The sequence below is a fragment of the Thalassophryne amazonica genome, chromosome 13, assembly GCF_902500255.1.
Source record: "Thalassophryne amazonica chromosome 13, fThaAma1.1, whole genome shotgun sequence".
NCBI classification, from domain to species: domain Eukaryota; kingdom Metazoa; phylum Chordata; class Actinopteri; order Batrachoidiformes; family Batrachoididae; genus Thalassophryne; species Thalassophryne amazonica.
In genome coordinates this window covers 39,217,556-39,241,796 of record NC_047115.1, presented here as the reverse complement: position 1 = coordinate 39,241,796, position 24,241 = coordinate 39,217,556, and the positions used below count along the sequence as shown (strand labels likewise).

The 24,241-nt window shown below is 42.9% G+C and overlaps 1 protein-coding gene and 1 long non-coding RNA gene across 2 annotated transcripts in view; one reads left to right on the top strand and one right to left on the bottom strand.

Moving 5' to 3' along the window:
- Window positions 1–914: 914 nt before the first annotated feature.
- On the bottom strand, window positions 915–19,785 carry LOC117523291. Its single transcript, XR_004564466.1, has 4 exons — window positions 19,542–19,785; window positions 8,817–8,822; window positions 5,687–5,689; window positions 915–925 (listed from the first exon to the last, which is right to left on the bottom strand). It is a non-coding gene; the product is annotated as an uncharacterized LOC117523291 (long non-coding RNA).
- sfrp5 (secreted frizzled-related protein 5) overlaps window positions 5,881–24,241 on the top strand; it is a 60,271-nt gene continuing 41,910 nt past the window's right edge. Inside the window, 3 exon segments of the mRNA XM_034184778.1 lie at window positions 5,881–6,403; window positions 6,405–6,636; window positions 6,639–6,857. Of these exon segments, the coding sequence (XP_034040669.1) occupies window positions 6,296–6,403; window positions 6,405–6,636; window positions 6,639–6,857 (559 nt within the window). The 5' untranslated portion in view covers window positions 5,881–6,295.

Here is a 24,241-nt window from a genome sequence, read left to right as displayed (position 1 = left end):
CAGCAGAGAAATTACCTCCAAGGTAGCTGATTTCTCGGCGGGGAGGTGGAGCTGCAGGTCCGGCCTTTAAGGTGGTGGTGATGTGGATGAGTGACAGCTGGTGCTGAGGACGAGTGGACAGCTGTCACTCCCGGTTGCTATGACGTCCTCTCGTGCTTGAAGCCCGCACTTCAAGCAGGGGCGCCATCTGGTGGTGGTGGGCCAGCAGTACCCCTCTTCAGCGGCCCACAACAACAAAAAATCACAAAAGAATTGTGTATTTCTTCATCTGACAGCACTGCTATGGTTACTAGAGATCTTAACCAAAACAATGTGAAGCTAATTGGCTTATGACACACTAGAGGACGTTTCCGGTGTAGTGAATGCTTTTTTTACAAAAATGGATAGTCGTTTAATGAATAGTGAAACATGTACAACCAATCGTAGATGGAACCATATTTGACAAAAAAGTACATAAATAATACAATGGACATTTTTTCAATGGGACAAATGATCATTGCCACATGACATACAGTTGTGCTCAAATGTTTACATACCCTGCAGATTTTTTTTTTTGCTTTTTTGGCATTTTTAAGAGAATATGAATGACAACAACAAAAACTTTTTTTTCACTCATGGTTAGTGGTTGGGTGAAGCCATTGATTGTCAAACAACTGTGTTTCCTCTCTTTTAAATCAAAATGACAAGAGAACTACCCAAATGAACCTGATCAAAAGTTTACATACCTGTTCTTAATACTGTGTATTGCCCCCTTTAACATCAGTGACAGCTTGGAGTCTTTTGTGGTAGTTTTGGACGACGCTCTCGATGGTAAAGCTGCCACTGAATATGTTTCAGACTTATTACATCAATTACAAGAATACAAACAATATGGCACTCTATGGTAAATCTGCATGGAGTAGACAGTTCCTCAAAAACTGAGTGACTGTGCAAGAAGGAGAAGAGTGAGGAAAGACACCAAGACACCCAGATAGCCCAGAAGAATTATAGGCTTTCTCCAATCACAGCATAATAAGCCATATTCTCTTAAAAATGGCCAAAAAAGCAAAAATTGTTGCCAGGATATGTAAACTTTGAGCACAACTATACAATCAACCAATCAAATTACAAGGGTGTATTAAACTGGAATAATCAGTATTGCACAACTTTTGATTATGTTTGTATGATTCATGCTCAGTGATGGTCAGAAGTTCCACCCAGCACAAAAGAGTACACAACACAACATAAGCATCATTGAAGCTTCTGTCCCATGCAGTTGTGGTTTTTGCATCCACTGCTCACATCCTGTAAATCGCAAGTAAGATTATAAATGGACTGCATTTATATAGTGCTTTTCCATCTGCATCAGACGCTCAAAGCGCTTTACAAATAATGCCTCACATTCACCCCGATGTGAGGGTGCTGCCATACAAGGTGCTCACAACACACCGGGAGCACTAGGGGATTAAGGACCTTGCCCAAGGGTCCTTAGTGATTTTCCACTCAGGCTGGGATTTGAACTGAGGATCTTCTGGTCTCAAGCATAATGCCTTAACCACTAGCCCATCATATGAACTCATTCAATGGTGGCTAACTTTGACGCAACCACATCAATTGAAAAAGCAACTTTATTTTACCAATGTAATATCCCATCGTCATTGTCATGTTTACTGCTTTCTGACCTGGCATTCACGTGGCGCAGCAGGGCGGTAATGCATTCGCTCTACGGTACTGTTGTGGTGAAAAGGGAGCTGACCCCAAAAGGCGAAGCTCTCAATCTACTGGTCAATCTTTGTTCCTACTCTCACCTATGTCATGAGGGTTGGGTCATGACCAAAAGAACTAGATCCGGGTACAAGCGGCCGAAATGGGCTTCCTCAGGAGGGTGGCTGGTGTCTCCCTTAGAGACAGGGTGAGAAGTTCGGTGATCTGTGGGGAGCTCGGAGTAGAGTCGCTGCTCCTTCGTGTTGAAAGGAGCCAGCTGATGTGGTTCAGGCATCTGGTAAGGATCTGAGGATCTCCATCTGGAGGAGAACCCCGGGGAGGACCCAGAATTAGGTGGAGAGATTATATCTCCACAATGGCCTGGGAATGCCTTGGGATCCCCCAGTCAGAGGTGGTCAATGTGGCATGGGAAAGGGAAGTCTGGGATCCCCTGCTCGAGCTGTTGCCCCGTGGCCCAAACCCGGAAAAGCGGTTGAAGATGAGTGATATGAGTGAACTGCATTTACTTCAGTATCAGCTAACGAATCAAGCTACAAAATGCAGGAAGAACCATGAACCCCACTATGCTGCCAAATACAGGACAAAATATACAACAGTACAGGAAGAAGTAAAACCAAAAAGAAAGAATGGATAGGACATTGCGACTGTGAACCAAAACATTTCACCAGTACTGCAAATTAGTGATGATAACTCATAACACTGTTTTGTAACATTTTGAATCATTGACCAGTTAAAATAAAAGGAAGAAAAAAGAAAATAAATAAATACCCCCCACCCCAAGCTGTTTTGTAATGTTTCATATCACTGTATCACACGTGTTGTGGAACATTGCTCTGGAGTCCATACAGTATAAAAGCAAATGTAGTGTTAACATGAGCATGAGTTCTGTCAGGAGACTCACAATTCAGAGTTTTTCAGATTCAGCAAAGCAGAACCAACCACACGCCTTAATCCTAAGCAGCTGTTACCAATATCATCACCCGCAATATGATACATTCTTTAAAGCATACTGTCTCACTCACCTGTTGTGTTTGCAGGACACCACTACATGCTACCTCTGCCACTCTGGCCACTCCACCACTCCACCCGCGCCACCACCCCCAGTTGGTCCCTGTCTGACTGGGGGAAGGGCTCCGCCCCTATGTCCACCAGCGGCAGAATCTGAGAGTTTCCGTTCATCCCACTGCCACCACGGGGACTGAGGCCAAACACATTTCAGTATCCTGTATTTACCTATGTAATAAACAATTCTTTTCCAAACAACTGAGTCTCCTGGTAGAAATACCTGTTGAACACTGGCACCTGCTGGACAGTTTTTTTCATGTTGTCATTATGGGGTGTTGTGAGTAGAATATTGAGGGAAAAAAAATTAATTTCATCCATTTTGGAATAAGGCTTTAACATAACAAAATGTGGAACAACTGAAGTGCTGTGAATACTTTCCAGACTGTACTCGTGCAGGAGGTGAAGGCAAAAAATAAGAGACACCTCCACTCGGCTTCATTTTATTTCTGGGTACAGCTTTGGGCTTCTAGAGTACTCACATATAGCTACCTCTGTTACTTGTCCTGTAATTGCAGCATTTCTTTCACATTATTCATTCTATTCCCTCTAAATTTGTAGCATTTCCTAATTTAAACTTTCATGTAAGCACTTCTGAGTGAAAGACAGAGAGCTTGTGCCTCCAGGTCTCTTATTGTTGAGCCTAACAGGAATCATATGCCAAATTGCTTGGAGCTGATGAAGTGAGAAGGCTTGAGTGACAAATGGATATGGCTTGTTACTGTTAAGCAATGTGCTCCATTGCACAGGCAGACTGAGATCCTCTGCTGAGTCCAAAAAAGAATGACGACAGTAATAACTGATAAAAGGCCTCCAGCACTGAAAAACTTTTTAGGACAAAAATATATTTTTGAAATTCCACCCACTGATGTTTGTTTGTTTGTTTTATTCTTCTTCTCTGGTATGCACTTAAAGCTGTATGCCTGTGGATTATTTAAGACTAACGTAAGTCATGAAAATAATTTTCTTTGGCACTACGAGCATTTTATTCCTTAGCATTTAAATAAGGGATTCATTTAGAATTTTGACCTCTGAAGGGTAGAAATTCAAGTGATCAGATGCCATGACCTACATTTGGTAGCAACGTCATAGATCACATTGGAGCTTCCTCCAATCTACGTGAGCATGCTGGGAAGGCCAATCAGAGTAAAGAAAGGCAGCGTGACATCAGCTGGCTGCTCGCTCAAACAAATAAACCAAGATGGTGGGAAAGCCTCCAGAACAGCATATTTCTGTATAAATCTAATGTGCTTCTCATACATTTAATGGAAAAAGAAATTGTGACAAATAGACACTTCTAAATCTGTAGACACTTCTAAATCTAAAAATGTTATTTTTGAAACCATCTGACGCCTCTGAAGTGATTTACGACATCTTATGAGTGTGCACGCCCAGTGAATGCGCATCAAGCAAGTGGGTCACGTCACAAGTAATCTCAAAATCTCACGCATGCACACACGTGATTCCTGCAATTCATTTCCACAATAGCATTAGAAGGAAAAGACAATACCGCCCAGATAGACTTTTTTTTTTTTCATTAAAATAAGCAGAAATTTTGTAATATGTTATGAAAATAAATCTACATTATCATGCTTAGATTTTGGTTAGAAACTAAATTTTGTCAGTTTTGTGTCATTTGAAAGATGTACAGCTTTAAGCAGTAATTTGCAGAATACCCAAATACAGAATACACCTGTATCGAATCAACAACAGGTAGTTGCATCAAAAAAAAAAAAAAGAAAAAAAAAAAAAACTTCTTGAAAATTGTGAAACACACTGCAAATACAGATATCACAAATATAATTTATGTAAATCCAACAATTTGATTTGATAAAATGTCTGTTGCAAATTCAGACAACGCATGCAAGGTGTTTCAAATTGTCACATCATGAAACAATGGAATTATAAACTACATGGATCCTGGCTCAGGATTTCAATTTCGTCGATGTTTTAACATTTCCCATAATCCCCCTGCGCTTCCCAGAATGCACTGCGGTACCAGCAGAGTTCCGGCATTTCAAAGCCATGTAAACAATGGCTAGCGAGGATGTGGATGGTATCGATTCAGCAGGTTTATGAGCGACTATGATGATGACACGTTCTCCCAAGTTGAGAGGGTTATCTCGAGGAGGTGTAGCACCTGTGGTGAACCTCTGCTGTGCCTTGATGTTGTCTTGTCTATACTTCATGAGGTGTTTTTCCACTGTGAGACCGACCTCTTGCTTAAGTCATGGACTGCGAAACGGCACGAGATTCACAACTTCAAAACAGTGAATAGGTTTTTAAGGGTTACATCAAAACTACGTCATGGGTTCTCACCAAATTTTCACCAGAGTTAGATTTTAGGGCATGGAAACTCCAATGAAATTTGGAGGTGATTCAGCTTGGTGGAAGTAAGAAATCTCAGATTGCTCTTGTTTATAATGCATTATTATTTTATCATGTTTCTCAAACCACAAGACTTTCTTGATGCACCTATGTTGTTGCAATAATGCAGTTTTTTTTTTTTTATTTGTAATATGTAAGTGTTTTACACATTTGCTAGTGCTGTCTTAATTTGGATGTGGCCCTTCTCAACCACCGTATTTTATACCAATATTTTGGTAGTTTTGGTGTTAATCTGAATGCAAACTTGCTAAAAACAAACAGGCCACAGCACCTTTTTGTTGTCACCCATCACACAGGTGTGGGCACATGCCCACAGTTCTTTCACAACTTGGATAAGTCAAGAAGAGCAGCTTGCTTATGAAGGTGTATACTGCACATGTTCACTGACCGGTTTATTCATCTTTTTGACTGTCTTACAGCTTTAGCAGAGCTTTACAAGCGTATCAACATGGCATGAAATGCTCGAGGTGTGCTTCTATGCCACGGAGATGACTGAAAAAAACTCGAGTAACTTGCCACAGTTTGTTCTCACTCACTCTGTCTCATGTTACTTATTTTAGAGGAGGGGTTTTGTGGAGGATAAGCAGCAGTGGAGGCGGATCCCAGCGACCTTCAACGTTTGATTGGCTGAGCTGTGTTTGAGTGAGTCTAGGGGAGGCCAGTGGGAAGGTGAATGGTCTGGGAGTCTGCTAGGGGGCAGGGAGCCTCGGAGACTAGCCACCACAGCCTCTATAATCAAGGTACTCCTGACTGCAGCTACAGACTGATAGCAAGAGGCAGGGAGGGCTTTTACAGACAGAGGGAGAGTGTAGAAATATTAAACAGGGAAAGTTAGAAAGTCCCACTTCTGTGTTCACCCTTCCTTGACTGCTGCCTCTCCATTCCACTACCTGAGGCAAAACAAAACCACATGCACCCAGAGGTGCTCCAGGAGGCTTAGAGGGCTGACTCTAAAGGAAAGAAGGGAATTAAGCAATTTTGTTCTCAATCCGCTGCTTCCAAACTCAGGAGAAATACGGGATTACAGCTTGTACGCCTTCCCCACTTACTTTTCTCTTTCTCCGCATTTTGTCCCTCCCTGAGATACTTGAGAAAGTTTGGATACAACCTTCTTGAATTGTTGGTCCCACCACAGAGAGGCATGGCACAAGGACAAAAGAGCCCCAGGTGGGCATTAACCCAGGGTTCCTTCAGCTTGGCATTGGGCACGTCGCTATTCTCCCTCCTGTTCCTCCTCCTCCTCGCTGTCATCGGCCGCAGACGAGTACGATTATTACAGCTGGCAGTCGGACAACTTCCACAATGGCCGCTTCTACACCAAGCAGCCCCAGTGTGTGGACATACCAGCTGACCTGCGCCTGTGCCACAATGTGGGCTACAAGAAGATGAGGCTGCCCAACCTGCTGGACCACGAGACCATGCCAGAAGTGAAGCAGCAGGCCGGCAGCTGGGTTCCTCTCCTGGCCAAACGATGCCATGCTGATACCAGGTGTTCTTGTGCTCTCTGTTTGCACCAGTGTGCCTAGACAGGCCCATCTATCTATGCCGCTCACTGTGTGAAGCTGTAAGGGACAGCTGCGCTCCAGTGATGGAGACCTACGGCTTTCCCTGGCCCGAGATGCTGACATGCGATAAGTTCCCCATTGACAATGACCTCTGCATCCCCATGCAGTTCACTGGGAACCACGCAACCCAGCCGCCAGGTAAGACTGTGCAGATTAACACACAGAATCAACTTCAATGCAATCACTGTTTTTGCATAAACTGGAATTGGAGTACCCCCCGTCAAAATCTCATTAACAACATTCTAAATACATAATTGATGAACTAGTTTAATCAAGCATTTTGTATGCAAGCATCGTTTTTGTATACAGGTTTGTATTGTTCAAATTTTAATATTTAACATATATGTATATATCATATATTGCACAGTTTTTAAATTTGTAAAGTATTTAGATTTTAAAACAATTGTAGTTAGTGATGTATTACTGCTTTATTGTGCCTTTCATGAAATCATACAAAATATCACAAACACAGCTTTAAACGGGATTTAAATTTTTCTGGAATTTTAAAGGAGCCTTATTGTGCAAAAAACATTTTTATTTAGTTGAATATGGTTAGAGTTTCATGTTAAGCATGTTGAAACGGCCACAACTATGTGACTGTGCATGAAGATTTTAAGACGTGAATTGCAGGAGATTTCTGAAGAATCAGACTCATTGCTTGCCGATGACCTTTTACACATAGAGGAGACAACAGAGATTGTCCATGTCACACACATTCTTTCCAACTGGAAATACTCCAGCTCATTTTGATGAGAGGTGGTGCCCAGGTATCGTGTGCTGGCTAGACAAAGGACATGACACAAAAAGTGCACTGCAGAAATCAAACCTTGAATTTGTCTGATTTGGGCATCACCTCTTACCAACACAAGTTTCTCGATGTCATTGCCATCATTATACATTCATTAGCATCTTTGTGTAAAGTCCCTCCTGCTTCAACCATTTGATGTTTGTAATCTTCAATTTTTATACCATTTGCACAATAGAAATCTCACCAACATTTCCACTTGCTTGCAAGGAATCCACCAGACACTACCTTGGCTATGCACACATGGGTCTATCTGACGGACTGTACATGAGGGACCTGACATGTTAATGCTCATTTTTTTTGTCCAATCCAACTGACATTTGCAGTCTCACATGCAGCACCTCCAGGTAATATGGAGACATGTTGAAGCTTGCAGTGCATTTCTGTGAGGTATGTCACAGAAGTCCATATCTGGACTCTTGCTTGCTATATGGGGGCTGTTCTACACTCTGTGAGACCAGATGTTTGGGAGAGACTGAACCCCTGCCTGGAGATGGAGGAGGCATGTCAAGCAACAGCTCCTTTCCACTGAAAGCATCAAGCACAGAAACAGACTGTTTGACAGACACCAAAAAATGGTTAGTTTAGGACACGTCATCTGAGTCTATGGGGTATATTTCTCTGTGCGTCAACAAAGCAGTGGAAGCAAGGTATTGATTTCACTGGTGTGTGTGTATGTGTGTGTGTGTGTGTGCAAGATAACTAAAGAAGGCTGGATGGACTTCCTTCAAACTTATGGGAATATTACTTTGATAGGTATTCAGAGGTGTTTAGATTTTGAAGCAGTTTGGTAAAAAGGTCAAGGAAAGCATGGTCTGAAAAACACCCTTTTGTATTTATCAACAAGAAATCATATGATGAAGTCATATATCGTCAAAAACACCATTACAGACATGTATATTTACTTGTACATTTGTATTGTGGTGTGTAGAGCATACCGCGTATGCATCGATCCTCTGATGCTGTTCTTTTCTTTCATTTTTCTTTTTTTTTGATAGTCTAGCTTTAAGCCACCTGCTGACGGACATTTGTGTGCTGAAAAGATGTATAATATGACCCCTTTAAGGCATGTGAATTGTCCAAAGGCTGCAGAGGGAGAAACAATGAGAGTCTGAAATGGGCTGCAAGGGTTCTAAGATTTACTCACACTGCACTGATGACAGATGAAGGTTTAAGTGAGAGACTATCCAGAACAGGTCAGTGAGTGAGTCAGGAGGAGAAAGTTCTTGTGCAAGTGGACATCTCGGACGTGTCCTTGCCGCACGTGCCGCCTTGGGGTGGAAGAGAGAGACGGGAGACTGAGAGACTCCTGCAGGCAGATCGCTCACCGAGTTAAGATAAATGGACTGTGATGTTAAACACATCTTTAATGCACGTGTCTTTATCAGTGCATTTCCAGCAGGAGATAATCAATCTCAACCTGCCGTGCATGCAGCTCAAAAGACACACTGCAAAGTGCCACTTAAACCAAAGACAGATGCACAGGAAGAATATTGCATCAAGCTTTAATTCCATTTGCAAATGCATGGAAATATGTAATGTTTCTCAGACAGCAAGCAAACAAACGTGGGCGACCGAGCTGTGAAAGCACGAGTGGGAAATGTGCATGTGCGTGCATGGGGACTACTTAAGCGGCCTCTCCACAAAAGCAGTCAGCGCTAAGGGCGGGAGCGAGGCAGCTGATGAGAGTCTTAGACGGTGAAGTCTCAGCCTGCTCGGCCTTTGTTGGGTCAGGCAGCCAGCAGGCCAATTAGCTAGCAGGCCAATTACTGAGCAGCCACTAATTAGTCGACGCGACAGGACAAGAGAGCCAGCAGAGAATGGGAAAAGTCTGCTTGTCCCTCAGGGAGCAGAAAGCGAGGGGTATAGAAAAGCAGAAAAACCTCTTCCCGCAGCAGAAAATACGTCTGCCTCTGTGCTTTCAACTGGGACTGAGAGAGAATTATTATACGTCTGGCCCTTTAGCTATTTCTCACCATCTCTCATCCACTTTGCCTTCAATTAGCATTCCTGCACATATTACCTTTAAGCAGATGTACATTGAAAATAGTTAACCATATGCTGACAACACTGGAAAGAAGTTCATCAGAACAACATTTGATTTCATAAAGTACCCACCAGTGATGAAAGTGAGGTAAGAAGAAAAAAAAAAACAAAACCTTTTTGTGGCAAGTCGGCGGGGACGGGAGGTAGGGCCACAAAGCTACTGAATTTAGATCATGATAAAAAAGGTTGGTTAAAAGACTGAAGTTAAATATTTAGATATAAAAAATATCTATTCTTTTAAGCTTTAACTGAACATTTCCAATGAATATTTATTATTTAAATAATAAATATACAAAAAAAAATGTATTATCCACAGATTAAGCTCAAGCAGTTAATTAAACTTATTTGAGTTGGAGTTCTTCTATATCAGGGATCACCAAACATTTTTCTCTGGGGGCCACTTTGTTGGTCCTGACTTTGATGGGGGCCGGGGTTGGGTCAGCCATATGGCCCAGACAAATGATCACCAGCAGGTCTTATTGTGTAGTAGAGAATATTAGCCTGGCACAGCCATCCCCACTATTATACCAACACTTGATTCCTGGCACATATTTGTTTGTCTTTACTAGAGGTTTAAAAAAGTAGTAATAAAGTCTTCACACTTTGTTTTAATTTGAAATACCACAGATATTTCATTTATTATTTCTGTAATTAAAATAACATCAAAGCTGTCAAGGTAAGAAACATCTGCCTAGTTAAGGTAACTGACACTGGCAAAGGTGATTGAAAAATTATAAATTAGGCCTGTTGATATTATTAATAATATTAATAATAGGGCTCAATAGGTCAAAATAAATAGGCCTATAAAATAAATACATAAAACAGTGAAATTATAATAATATGAGAAAATAGATCAACTAGCCAACTCTTATGCCTTTCCATTTCAGCATGTTTAGTAAACAACCTTTTAGGTCAATGTGAAAATGAAATGAGCAGTAGGCCATTTACAGGTCAAAACTAAAGCACAACAATACAGAGTAATGGGAATCAAAATCAGTAGTAGTCTATATGTAGGTGACCTGGATTTGTACTTGTTGATGAATTGTGCTGTCTTTTGGATGGGGTCATCAGCAGCAAGCTCCTCTCTTCACTTCAGGGTGCCTTCTGGAGCCTTGCCATGGAGGAATGACAGATTGAACATAAGAAGCACCATATTCAGTAAATGACAAGACATGCTGCTGTCTGTTTTTCTCTATAACATAATGTTTAGCAAATTAAAAGAACATTCATATTTCATGTGGCATTATTTTAAAATAAAATAATTAATTGTTAATTGTCAGTGTGCTTACCATATCAGTGTGAACTGTGTGCATGCTTCTGGCTGGTGAGAAGTTCAATGTCTGGTTGCAGTCTAGTGGTAGCCAGTGGTAGTCTTAAGGTCTGATGCAAGTGTTCATCTGTGAGTCTGTTCCTTGTTGGGTTCTTGATTTGCTTTATGTGGGAAAAGGTCTGCTCACAGATATAGGTGCTACCAAAAAACTGTTGACATCTGCGTTGCATGCCATTTGATGTTTGGGTAGGTTTGCTCTGGGAGCGCAGCACAGAACTCAATGAGACAGTCTGGCTTGAACGCGTCTTTCAGGATATCGCAATTCTGCAGCTCTGCTAGTTCAAACTGAAGAGAGGGAAGGACATCATTAATGTCGGCAGCAAAAGGGTTTCTGAATCAAGCGTATTCTTTTACCGTTGACATGAAGCTCACGGAACCGCGCACTGAACTCTCCCTGCAACATTTGCAGTGCATCCTTCTACTTTTGACTGGGAACGGGACAGCTGGTTTCTCAGCACAGTAGCTTTGGGTGGCAGGGAGATGCGTGAAGTCCAGCTTTTGGATATGGTGCGCAAGCAACACTAGTTTGACCCTCGAACGCTTTGATGTGAGAATACATGTCAGTGATTAGCTTCCCTTTGCCTTGGAGCTGCACGTTAAGATGGTTCAACATTTCAGTCATGTCAGTTAAAAACGTGAGGTCCCATTTCCATTCTGGCTCGGTCAGCCCTTGTACTATTTCACCTTTAGATTGGAGGAAGGTGTTGATTTCGGGTAGCAGGTCATTAAAACGGCACAACACCCTGCCTCGACTTAGCCATCGGATTTCTGTGTAATACAGTACATCCCCATAAGCAGACTCAAGCTCGGAGAGAAAGGCCTGGAACTGTCTGTGTTTCAGCGCATTTTCCAGATGTAGTTAACACAGTGCACAACCACCTTCATGACAGACACCCACCTCAGAACTTTGCAGCATAGCGCTTGCTGGTGAATCAGACAGTGGACTTGTAGTGGGGGGCTGAGACCTCGTTCTTTGAATTCGCTATTCAGCGCCCTGCTAGCCCCCTTGTTTTGCCAATCATGCTAGGTGCGCCATTCGTAGTGATGCTGGCCAATTTAGACCACTGTAGACCCAACTCTTCCATCGTTTTGCAAACTTGGACAAAAATATGCTCTCCTGTTGTAGTACCTTTGAGACTTTTTAGAGATGCCAGCTTCTCAGTGACTTCAAATCTTGCGCTAACTCCACGAATAAAAATGAGCAGCTGTGCTGTGTCCTGTACGTCATTGCTCTCATCCATGGCCACCGCAAAAACTCAAATTCTGATGCTTTCTCATTTAGCTGGTCATACACATTGTCCCCCAAATACTTTGTTGCAGAGAGACACACTGCGTTGAGCGCATCCTTCTTGTCAGGACACACTTCCTCGGCCACAGCAGCCTTGCATACTTTACCGAAGTCTCCATCAGTAAACGGCTTTCCATGTGTAGCTAGTAGGTGAGCTACCTTATAGCTAGCTCGGAGAGCGGCCTGGTTGATCTGGGTATGGCAAAGGAATACATTTGTGTTGTGCAGCCAGTCCCCCCTTTCATCTTCTGAATCCTGTCTTCTTTTGTTTGGCCTTGCAAGCTAGCATACTCTTTGTGGCGGGTTTCGTAGTGACGACGCAGATTATTTCTTTGAAAACCAAACACACTTTACATATAAGACCAGCTGCATGCTCTTTACACTGAATGAAAAAATAATCTGTGGTCCACTGTTCTTTGAAAACTCTGCACTCTCTATCAACTTTCCGCTTACCGCTAGCCATTTACCATCCTCCGGAACAACACTGACAGTTCTCTCTATTCGCGCGACGCTGTCTACTTGATTGCGTACATAGGGCTACAGTATGACGGAAATTAGGAAAATATGAATAGCTAATTTTATGACTAAATATCAATTTAATTGATAAAATCAACAAAATGCAAGATGCAGATGAGCTACTATTGGCTAAAAAAATTTTACATTTTTTTTTTTTTGAGGGGGGGGGGTTGCCTCATGGGCCAGTTTATGTGGGGGAGTGGGGGGCAGGTCGAGGGATCGTGGCGGGCAGGAGTCGGCCCGCGGGCTGTAGGCTGGTGACCCCCAGTTCTATATCATAGTCATCAGCAGTCACTTGTGTCTGAGGAGTGGTTCTGTGGCAGGATCCTTTGGGGCTCAATTATTGCTGTTTGGTGGATGACAGTGCAGACAACACCATCGCCGGAGACCGTTGCACATCGACCGCTAAACCATAGACAAAGGCAGCCAGCACACGGAGGTCTAAAAAATATGCTTCCCGTGAATGCGCACCAGGTTCGGTTCTGGCGTTTTTATCATGTGAGCGCATGAAACTGTCATAGTTATTTTCTTGCAAGCCTTCTCGACAGCGCCAGGACTTTGTACTGGACTGTACTGACTGTGCTGACTGGCGATGCGTAATGCAGAGATGCTTTTACGCAGCTGCAGAAACCCTATTGCTTCAGCATGACATTTAGCACTCAGATGTTGGTGAATGATTCAAAGTGCTCGGGTGACATTGGCTCAGTAATAATAAAAATGCCGGCGCTGCTCCCTGCTTTGCTGCTGCTGATGGCAGTGAAAGGACAGGGTGCGCCAGAGACCCTGAACACTCGCACTGTCCTAAGCATATCACAATTCGGGTGAATATTCACCTTGTGTGCGGCTGCTGCGTCCTCTCGAGTGCACCTTCTAGTTCCGTCGCGCGTCCCCCCCCTCCCTCTTCATCATAGGCTTGCAAGTGCGCAGTTGAACAGAAAATGTTTGTCGCTTGGTGATGTGATCGCCAAAGTGAGACTTAAGGACATTTAAACAGGTGCTTTTTGCTGTGAAGTTCAATTAAGAGTGCACAACATTATATTGCCGTGTACGTGCAGATGAAGATGATTCGGGCTGCTGCCAGCGGAACAGTCACACTGGAACACAGTTCTTGCGCTGATCCACAGATTTACAACGTGAATCCAACCAGCATTTACGCACGAGGTGCACAGATCTAATTCAACAACTCTCTCTTTCTCCTCTTTGATTGACTGAACAAAAAACAGAAATACTTAAAAATGGCGACAAAGCCATCTATATACACAAATTAATACACCAAATTATTATGACCTCTCTCTCTCTCTCTTTCTCAGCGCACACACACACACACACACACACACACACACCTGTTGCAGCATATCATGACAATGTGTACCAATGTTCATGGCACATATTGTCACTGGTGCAGTGAATGGTATGTAGTAACACACTTGGACACATATTGTTGCTGGCGACAGTATGTGCCGCAATGGGCCTATATCATTGTGGCGACAATAACTGCACTGCGACAATCTATTCTGTAACAGACGTCAGTATGACACTTCATAGAATGGTGCATTTGGGTCACAGCTTCGACACTTAAATGAGGCACTGTGACTCTTGCTGCTTTTTGTTAGCTTTCATTTTTTATTACCATCAATAACTCAACTCCAACTCCACTGTGTGCGCTAAACAGGTGTTACAAAGTGCCAGTTCATGACACAGCCAATGCTGGGATGCCAGATTCTGGTCAAAATTGATGTGCAACTGCAAAGTGGAAATATTTATTTAAAATACAAGCATTATGCATGCGGGCAGCACGGTGGCTTAGTGGTTAGCACTGTTGCTCACCGTGTTTGTGGGGTTCTCACCGGGTGCTCCGGCTTCCTCCCCACATCCAAAGACAGGCAGGTTAGGTGAAATGGAAACTTTAAAAAAAGTGTCCAGGTCTCCTTATAAGGAGATCTCAATCTCACTGGGGACTAAGCTGGTTAATATATATATATATATATATATATATATATATATATATATATATATATGTTGTGATTACAGGGCAATTGACAGTCAGGACAGTACTATAAGCTACTGTTACACAACTAATGTAGGAGTAACACTTTCATTGGTAACACAAAAAAAAACTCACTCATCTTCAAACAGATCTGGATCCCTTGTTTTTATGTGCTTTACCAAATTTTGAGGTGTGGCATGATAGCATTTTTGAAATGGCTTTTTGCCAGTCAATTTAGTTTTAGTCCTAGCTCATCTGCTTCGAGCACAAAGTACTTCGTACAACTCTTTTCTTTTTGATGAGTCAGAGCAAGCTGCACATGAACCAACCAGGGATCATCAAAGCATATGCGGATGGCACAAAATTTGAAAGATGGTCTGTAATTAGTTAAATAAACCAAACAAAACTGCAAAAATGGCCACGGCCATATCCAAAAGGAAAGGAAAGAATCAGTTGCTACAAAAAAGTGAGATTATGCTTCTCTTTTCCAGAAAATTAAAATGATTCCATGCAAAAAAAAAAAGTAAATACATTAATATCCAGAAAACATTTATCACTATACTCAAAGGTCTGCTTGTATACTGACAGCCTCCTCATATGGTACATTAAGTTTCACAAGTCCTTCTTCACGTGGTCTACACGGTGTAAAGGGTTAAATATTATGTGTTCCATCGATCATAAGCTGTTGCAGCACTGTCTTTCTTTTATTTGCTGATATGTCCAAAAAAGAAAAAGGTTGTGGTGAGTTTTTGGATCATGCAGGGCCAAGTTATTCCATTAGAAAAATGACTGTTTCATTTTTGTGGGACTGGGAGTCAACTATTTGACATACTGGCTTTGCAGCGGTGTAACTTTTTCTACAAGCCGTCAAGAAGAAGACAGTTTGAACTCCATCTGCCACCTCTTTAAACAGCCAACTGTTTGTTTGTTGATCCTATCAAACCAAGTAAAGATCAGAAATGACAGATTACACAATGTGTTTGGAGATTGGTGCATTTTTTTTTTTTTTTTTTGGATTGGGGGGGTATTGTTGAGATGCAGAGAAAAAAAGAGAGCAAACACAGTAAATGAAAATGTATTTGCAAAGAATTTCCAAGAATTCATGTGTATTGTTTTTGTGCTCCGTGTGTGTGTGTGTGTGCACGCCTGTTGTTTGAAACTGAGAATGAACCCCTATCACTTCTAGCCCCAAGGCTCAGTCACTGACATTTTGTCAAAAAAAACAATAATAACAAAAAAAGCTTTGCTCTGATGTACCGACAAGGGCCATTCTGGGGACAAGCTTTTGACTCTCGCATACATAGCCAGAAAAAAAAAAAAATTAATCCCAGCTACTCTTAGACTTGAGTTTCCTGGGAACCCGTGTGTGTCTGCAGACATGGATGATTCCATTCACGCAGGATCACCAGGATTCCTGTGGGTCACCCCGGCTGGACGTGGGAGAGCCATACCAATCAAAAAGCTTATGTTGTTGTCTCTATCCTCTCGATCCAGCGGGGCCCCCGATGCTATCTGAGCTTTTGTGCAATTACATGATATAACGCGGGTTCGAGAGCTGCTGCTGCAGGAACAAACTGCACACGGTTTCAGTTGCAGCTCGTACTGTCACCAAGCCCCAAAATGAGACGAACGCATCACCTGAGTGCGGGGTTGTGTGCGTGGATAGCATGTGCGTAGAAATGCCCTCATGGCCCCGTGTATGCTTGAAGCCGCATGTGTGTTCTCTGGGCCCTACTGAGTCTGATTAATGTGAAACACAATATGTATTACAATATCAGGCAAGACAAGCAGAGTACTGACAAAAGAGGGTACAGACATCCAGGGAGGCAGTGCTGGTTTAAAAGAAGAAGAAAAAAAATGAGCTGACGGCTGTCAGGCTGGAGCAAAATGCCACCCATCAACTGGGATTTACGCAGTGACGTACCTTTAGCAAGTGCCACCATCATTAAATCACAAAACCTGTTCTGTCCCTGAGGGGAAACTCCAATTTAGGAGTGTCACAGTCGTTAAATTGTATAGTGTGAGCCAAGAGAAAAAAAAAGATAGTAGTTGAGTGAAAGTCATTGAAATTACATAGTGTGAAAGATCTTTTCTCTCCTCGCCGTCGTCATGATGTCGTTGGTGTACGTTACAAACCCTGTTAAGGCAGACAGGGAGCACCGTCAGGTCCCCGACAGCACAATGGGTGCTACTCATGTGGCCTTGGCTGCTATATAAAAGGGAAAATGTGATCCAGTTCTCCCGTGCACGGAAGACTGCCTAGGCCTTTTGGGGAATGTATTTCTCTTCTGTATTGGATTCCGACAGATGCAAGAAGCATGCAGAGGTTCAGAAGACGGCCTGTGGGCCATGTTTAAAGTTCTGCTCTGTCTAACTACATGCTGCATTTAAACAGATGTTAAAGCCTTAAATCACACGCTGCATTTCACCTCCGCCACAGCGCGGTTGTAATGCCGTAAGGTGCTCCTCCTCATCACCTTAAAAGAAACGTTCCTCCTCATGCCATACGCTGGGATGCTCAGGCAGCAGAGGAGACGCTAAACACAGACTTGGATCTGAGAACAACACTGTCAAATAATTTATCATTTGTGTGACAGTATGAGCATGCATGACAGAGAGAGAGATAGAGCGAGAGAGAGATGAGAAGGGAGCGTTTGCACCAGACTGGTCCCGCCTGCGCTGGGAAGTACACTGAAATGTTGCAAACATCAACTCTGATTAACAGCATACTATGTGCAGATCAGATTGTTTGAGGAGAATGAAAAAGCTCAGTGAATATCATGTAATGCTACAGACTATGAAGGTGCAAGATGATAGCATAAATGTTTCGAGTGCATTCCAGTTGAAGGTGCAAACACAGCGTTCATGAAATACACAATGTAAGTTCCTACTGCACCATCTGAAGATGAGTCAGTGATGCTGAGCACGTTATGAGTGGGGGAGCCACATTCTTTGAAGGTCAGATTTGAGAAATATTCGTGGAAATGTTCTGTTGCACAGCGACTCCCCTTTAATGATCCTTTATTGGGTTGGTTTTCTTTTGGCTGCTCTTGTCTGTGTTTCTAGGCTGGATGACTTTCTGGATGCATTCCAGATATACGTGGGAATCAGGGCATAGGGATTATGAAAGCCTGTTTTTTTTTTTTTTTTTTTTGCACACCTTGTGCTGTCTGTCACTTAATTTCACATGTACCTTGTACCTTGTCGGACATTTCAGGTCAGTTTGAGAGGTGCAGACCCAAAGAGCTCATTTTTGGTGTAAACAAAAGAGGTGGTCTCAGTCCTGGAGTCAAACTGTACCGTGGTTCAGTTCATTTGCAAGTGTGACATCATTTTGGAGATGATTCAGTCTTTTGAAATGACTACAGGCAGCTCCAAGAATGCTGTCATCAATCACATTATTGGTCTCCCCAAAAGTACAGTGCATCCAGAAAATATTCACAGTGCTTCACTTTTCCACATTTTTTGTTACAGCCTGAATATAAAAAAAGATGAAATTCATTATTTTTCCTCAAAATTGAACACACAATACCCCATAATGACAATGGTGAAAAAGGTATTTTGAGATTTTTGCAAATTTATCAATTGTCTCGAGCAGAACTCTGGGGAAGGGTACAAGAAGCATTTCTACTGCTTTGAAGGTCCCAATGAGCACAGTGGCCTCCATTATTCATAAATGGAAGAGTTTCAGATCCACCAGGACTCTTCATAGAGCTGGCTACCCATCTAACTGAGGCGATCATGTTATGTGTCGACGCGGGTTGAGGAACGGACCTGCGTCTGACGGAACCCAGCGCTAAAACAACCAGAAAGCGGTTCCACATAACAAAACAATTTATTTTCCCCCTTTGGTGCATAACAAGTGTACAAACAAAAACTGCGTCGTCCTGGCGGAGTGAAGGACGGCACACTCTCCAGCGCCCAAAAGGATCGAAGCCCGCGCTTCTGGACCCACGTTCACCCGCCAAACACCCCCCAGGTGGACACGACAAACCGACTCTGCGAAGGATAGAAAAGGTGAGGTAAATCAGCAGCTACAACTAATATCCTTTCAAAAGGCACACACTATCAGCACACATTCAGGTCCGAATTTAAGCTTTATGTAAATGAGCAGCTTCTCACAACAGGTGGAGGATCATCAGTCCGCATGCCACGGCAGTGAGAAGTTCAAACATACTGCGCAACAAAATACCAAGTTACTGTTACACACTTATTCAGATAATCAATCACCTCTGATGTGTGCTGACAGCATGTGTCCCTCAGCCCTTCCTCCTTCACAGGCACAATGTGTCAAACCCAGGCGGCCGGTCCTCAGCGTCTCACAAATGAACATCACAAGGTGCGAGTTCCCGGCAATTCTGCTTGAATCACACATCGCTTAAATGCAGAACGCCATCTCATTATCTGCTTCAGCTGAAAGTCTTTAAGGTTGCACGTGAGCACCATCACAGGTGCTGCACATCATGTGATGAGGGGTGAAGGACCTCTTCTGCCAGCACCTTCTCCACAGACAATAAATCAGTGTTGCATACCACCTGGAGAGCAAAGAAAAGAAAAGAACACCAAAATGTCCAGCCACACCCCCCCAACACACAACAGATCAGTGGGAAGGGCCTTAAGCCCCGTTTAACACATAGACGGTTTGTCGGCGGGTAGTACGTAGACTGAGTTCACGGTAGTTCCGGCTGTCTTTGCGGTGGAAAGAGGGTGGAGCCATTTCGCCGCATTTGACCGCCACGCCCCCTAGCGCTTGGCGTTAACAACGGCATTTGATCCCTAAGACGGCCCCGGAGGAGCCAAAAAACCTCTTTCCCGGGATGCTTCCGGGAGCTCTACCGTCTATGTGTAACAGGGCTTTAGTCAGGGAGGTGACCAAGAACCCAATAGTCACTATGTGCTAGCTCCAGCATTGCTCTGTGGAGACATGAGAACCTTCCAGAAGGCAACCATCTTCTGCAGCAATCCACCAAGCAGGCCTGTAGGGTAGAGTGGCCCAAACTGAAGCCACTCCTTAGGCACATGGCAGCCTGCCTGGAGCTTGCAAAAAGGCACCTGAAGGACTCTTCAGACCTGAGAAACCAAATTTTCTGGTCTGATGAGACAAAGATTGAACTCTTTGTTGTGATGCCAGGCACTATGTTTGGAGGAAACCATGCACCATCCCTACAGTGAAGCAGGGTGGTGGCAGCATCACGCTGTGGGGATGTTTTTCAGTGGCAGGAACTGGGAGACAAGCCAGGATTGAGGAAAGATGATTGCAGCAATTACAGAGTCATTGTAGATGAAACAATGACCATAGGTACACAGCAAGGATATAAAAGGAGTGGCTTCAGGACAACTCTGTGAATGTCCTTGAGTGGCCACAGCCAGTGCCCAGACCTGAATCCTGATTCAACTCTCTGGAGAGATCTGAAAATGGCTGTGCACCGGAGCTCCGCATCCCACCTGAAGGAGCTTGAGAGATGCTGCAAAGAGAATGGGCAAAACTGCCCAAAGATTAGGTGTGCCAAGCTTGTAGGCTATCCATATTCAAGAAGACTTGAGGCTGTAATTGCTATCAAAGGTGCATCAAAAAATAATGAGCAAAGGGTGTGAATACTATGTACCTGTGATGGTTTTTATTTTTATAAATTTGCAAAAATTAAAAAAAAAAACTTTTTTCATGTTGTCATTATGGGGTGTTGTTAGTAGAATTTTGAGGGGAAAAAATGAATTTCATCCATTTGGAATAAGGCTGTAACATAAAATGTAGAAAACTGTGAAGCGCTGTGAATACTTTCCGGACAGCGCTGTAGACAGGGAAAGGATGCCATGTAAAATGTATAATCAGCTGAAGGGTGTTTTCATGCTAGCACTTTTAGTCCTGTTAAAACTGGCTTGTTTCCAACTTGGTGCAATTTTCTTGGGCAGAGGTGAGAACGCAGCAATGCATTGGGGTGCAAGCCAAGCAACTGGATTAAGACCCATGAGATGAAGTGGCCTCCAGAGCATTTTCTTTGTGGTGGCAAAGTCAACTGATGGACCAAAACATTAACCAAATATGAATAATGCATGTCATACATTTATTTTGCTCTGAAAAGACACCACAGAATGATTTGCTGGTTGTCTTGAATACAGGCATGTGTGAGTGATTTTTTTTTTTTTTTAATAGAAAAACCACAACTGTGCACAGCCTATGAAATGCCACAAAAATGTAAAGCAATGCATAAAATGACTCCTTACAGAGAACAGCTGAAGAATTTTCAATAGTCTGTGCTACAGTGAAATGTTAAAAGTTGCCAGGAAACCTAGTGAAGCTAGCAATAGCTGTGACATTAGCATCTCCATGGACACGCAAAGCTGCCAACACGATGCAAACTAGTGATGTGCAATTGATGACTGTATCGTTCAAAACTCAAGATTCTTTTTACTGGCTCGGGAATTACTTGTTGCAGTTAGTTGCTACCGTCAGCTAACTGTAAAGAGGAGACATGCCACACAACTGTTATTCTAACTGCAACTGCGTAAATGTATTAAGCTAATTGCTATATTAGTGCTGTGGCTGAAAGCATTGACTCTGTTTATTATTTCAACTAAACTCCCCTGCCTCATCTCCTTTCTGCCCCGAGCAGAGGCTGTATCACAGGCTGATACAGAAAAGTACAACTGACTGACCCAGTACCTCCATCTCACAGCTCACACACTCTTCCTCCTAGCCACCTTGCTGCTAACCCTAACCCTAACCCATTCTTCAAGTAAGAAAAATAACTATTTTGCTTTGGAGTTGTTTAGAACTTGTTTGTACATTCCGTGGTGCACACTCTGCGTGACGGACTCAAGTGACTTGAAAACCTGATTCACTTTAGTGAGTGACTCATACAAACTCGAGTCAGCAAAAGGAATCGAGTATTCCATCACTAATGCAAACCCAGAACCTAAACACATCATTTGACAAATGAGTTGGGGACAGCAGGTTAACATGTGGCTGAGCTAGCACGAGGCTAACTTATTGCTTAGCCAATGTGGTGAAATTAATTATTGCCTATTTAGCACAATGTGTTTCCTTGAGGCACACAATGTATCCTAAAATAATTGTACCTGGTGTGTAATTCCTGTGAAATAAGTATGTAATGCAACAACATTTCTCAGTAAATATATTTGTAAAGGTGCTACTGACATGACATTTTCACCAGATGTTGGGAACAACACAGTAATTCACACATACACAAACCATAGATGTGCATAAATTAAGCTATGTGTAATAACGTGAATGACATTGGAAAAAATATTGAACATGTGAACAAAAAGGGAGGCGGCAAAAAGACAGCAGCTGAAATCTATCAGTAATTAGAAAGCAATCCTTACCCTTGTCAGTACAAATTAATATTAGATGGTTCAGTCCTAAATGATGGCCTATAAAAAGGCATCTCATTACTAAGGTGTCACACAAAAAACATCTCATGATGGGTAAAAGCAAATCGCTCTCTGAAGAGCTTGTCAACCTTGTCGTAAAACATACTGATGGCATTGGTTACAGAAAGAATTCTAAACTTCTGAATGTTCCAGTGAACACTGTTGGAGCCTAAATCCACAAGTGGGAAGGCATAATTGCCCATAAACTGACACGACCAGGTGCTCTTCCCAAGATAATTGACAAAGGAGCAAAAAGAATTATCAGAAGAGTTGCTAAATGCCGCTTCAAAAAGACCTGGAATTAGCAGGTACAATTGTGTTAAAGTAAACAAGAAGTAATGCACTCAACCCACCATGACCTGTATGCCTGCTCACCACACAAGATCCCAAACTCAGTGAACGTTTGCTGAACAACACTTAGAAGCCTATGAAATACCGGGAGAATACAGTCCGGCCGATGAGACTAAATTGAAAATCGTTGGATGCGATGAGATACATCATGTTTGGAGGTCAAATGACACTGCACATCGCCCCAAAAAACCATACCAACAGTGAACTTTGGAGGTGGGAACATCATGGTATGAGGCTGTTTTTCAGCATACGGCACTGGCAAACATCATGTAATTGAAGAAAGGATGAATGGAAAAATATACACCAAGATATTCTTGATAAAAATCTGTTCCCTCTACCAAGATGATGAAATGGGGGTGGACATTTCATCAAAACAGTGAACCCAAACACACAGCCAAGAAAACGCTCAAATGATTTCAGAGAAGAAAATAAAGCTGTGCGAATGGTCCACCCAATCACCTGACTTGAAAATCTATGGAAAGAACTAAAGATCAGATTTTGTAGAAGGGTTCCAGAGATCCTTCAAGATTTGAAGACTGTTTTTGTAGAAGATTGGGCCAAAATCACACCTGAGCAACTAGTTTCTCCATACAGATGTCCTGAAGCTGTCATTACCAACAAAGGCTTTCGTATGAAGTATTACATAAATTTCAGATTGTGTATAACTCGTATATAATGGACAAATCATGTGTGACGGTCATGCATTTTTATAGAGACCCGCAAGATGCGGTGCCTTCACCCCTACTGGTGAAGGCGCCTCAATTTTGTCTGTGAACATAGATAGAGCTCTACAGGGAGGGTAACATTAGGATTGTACAGCAGGCCACAGACCAGGTGATTAGAGGCCCTGTAAAGCCTCGGTCCCCACCGAATAATGAAGGCTGAAGAAGGAGCCACGTATGGGTGTGGAGTGATTATTCAAAGAATGACCCATGTTTTCATCTAAAGCCTCGGTCCCACCGAGGTGAAGAAGGACTGAAGAAGGAGCCATGCACCCTGTTTTTTTTTTTGTTTCGTGAGCTATCGTGGCATTATAGTGGCTCAGAGTGGCTCTTAGAGGCATTATCTTCAGTTAACGAGGCTCCTCTCTGAGCGTGGCGCTAATTTCAAGATGTTCAAAATTTAGCAACAACAGCGTGGCGCAGTTTGTGTTCGAGTTACTGCGATGGCTTAGAGGCATTTCCGTGGTGCTTACGAGTCTGCAAAAAAGTCCATTATCCGTGCGCCTGGCACCTTCGCAGGACCTGAGAGGCTATTTTTGGAGCGGCTCCTCCACTTGCACACACAATTGCACCTGCTCTGTGCGCTGGACTCTATATATTTTGTAGTGGAGTAATCATTTTCTGCCAAACCTTGGATGATGAAAACACTTCTAATCACTTCTGGCATCACAGAGGACTGTTTCATCTGGACACTTTTTTTCCTCTCTTTCCTGCTCCATGTGGGATGTTATGTGTCGACGCGAGTTGAGGAGCGGACCTGCGTCAGACAGAACCCAGCGCTAAAAATAACCAGAAAGCGGGTTCCAACAACAGAAACAATTTATTTTTCACCTGTGCATAATAATGTGTACAAACCTAAAGGAACGTCCTTCTGGTGGAGTGACTGTTGGCACGCTCTTAAGCACCCAAAGGATAGAAGCCCGGCGTTCCTGGACCCACTACCATCAGACAAACACCCCCAGGTGGACACGACAAAACTGACTCTCTGTGAAGCAAAGAAGAGGTGACGTAAGTCAGCAGGTTACAACAATATCTTTCAAAAGACACACCTACAGCAAACATTCAGGTCTGTATTTTTAACTTTA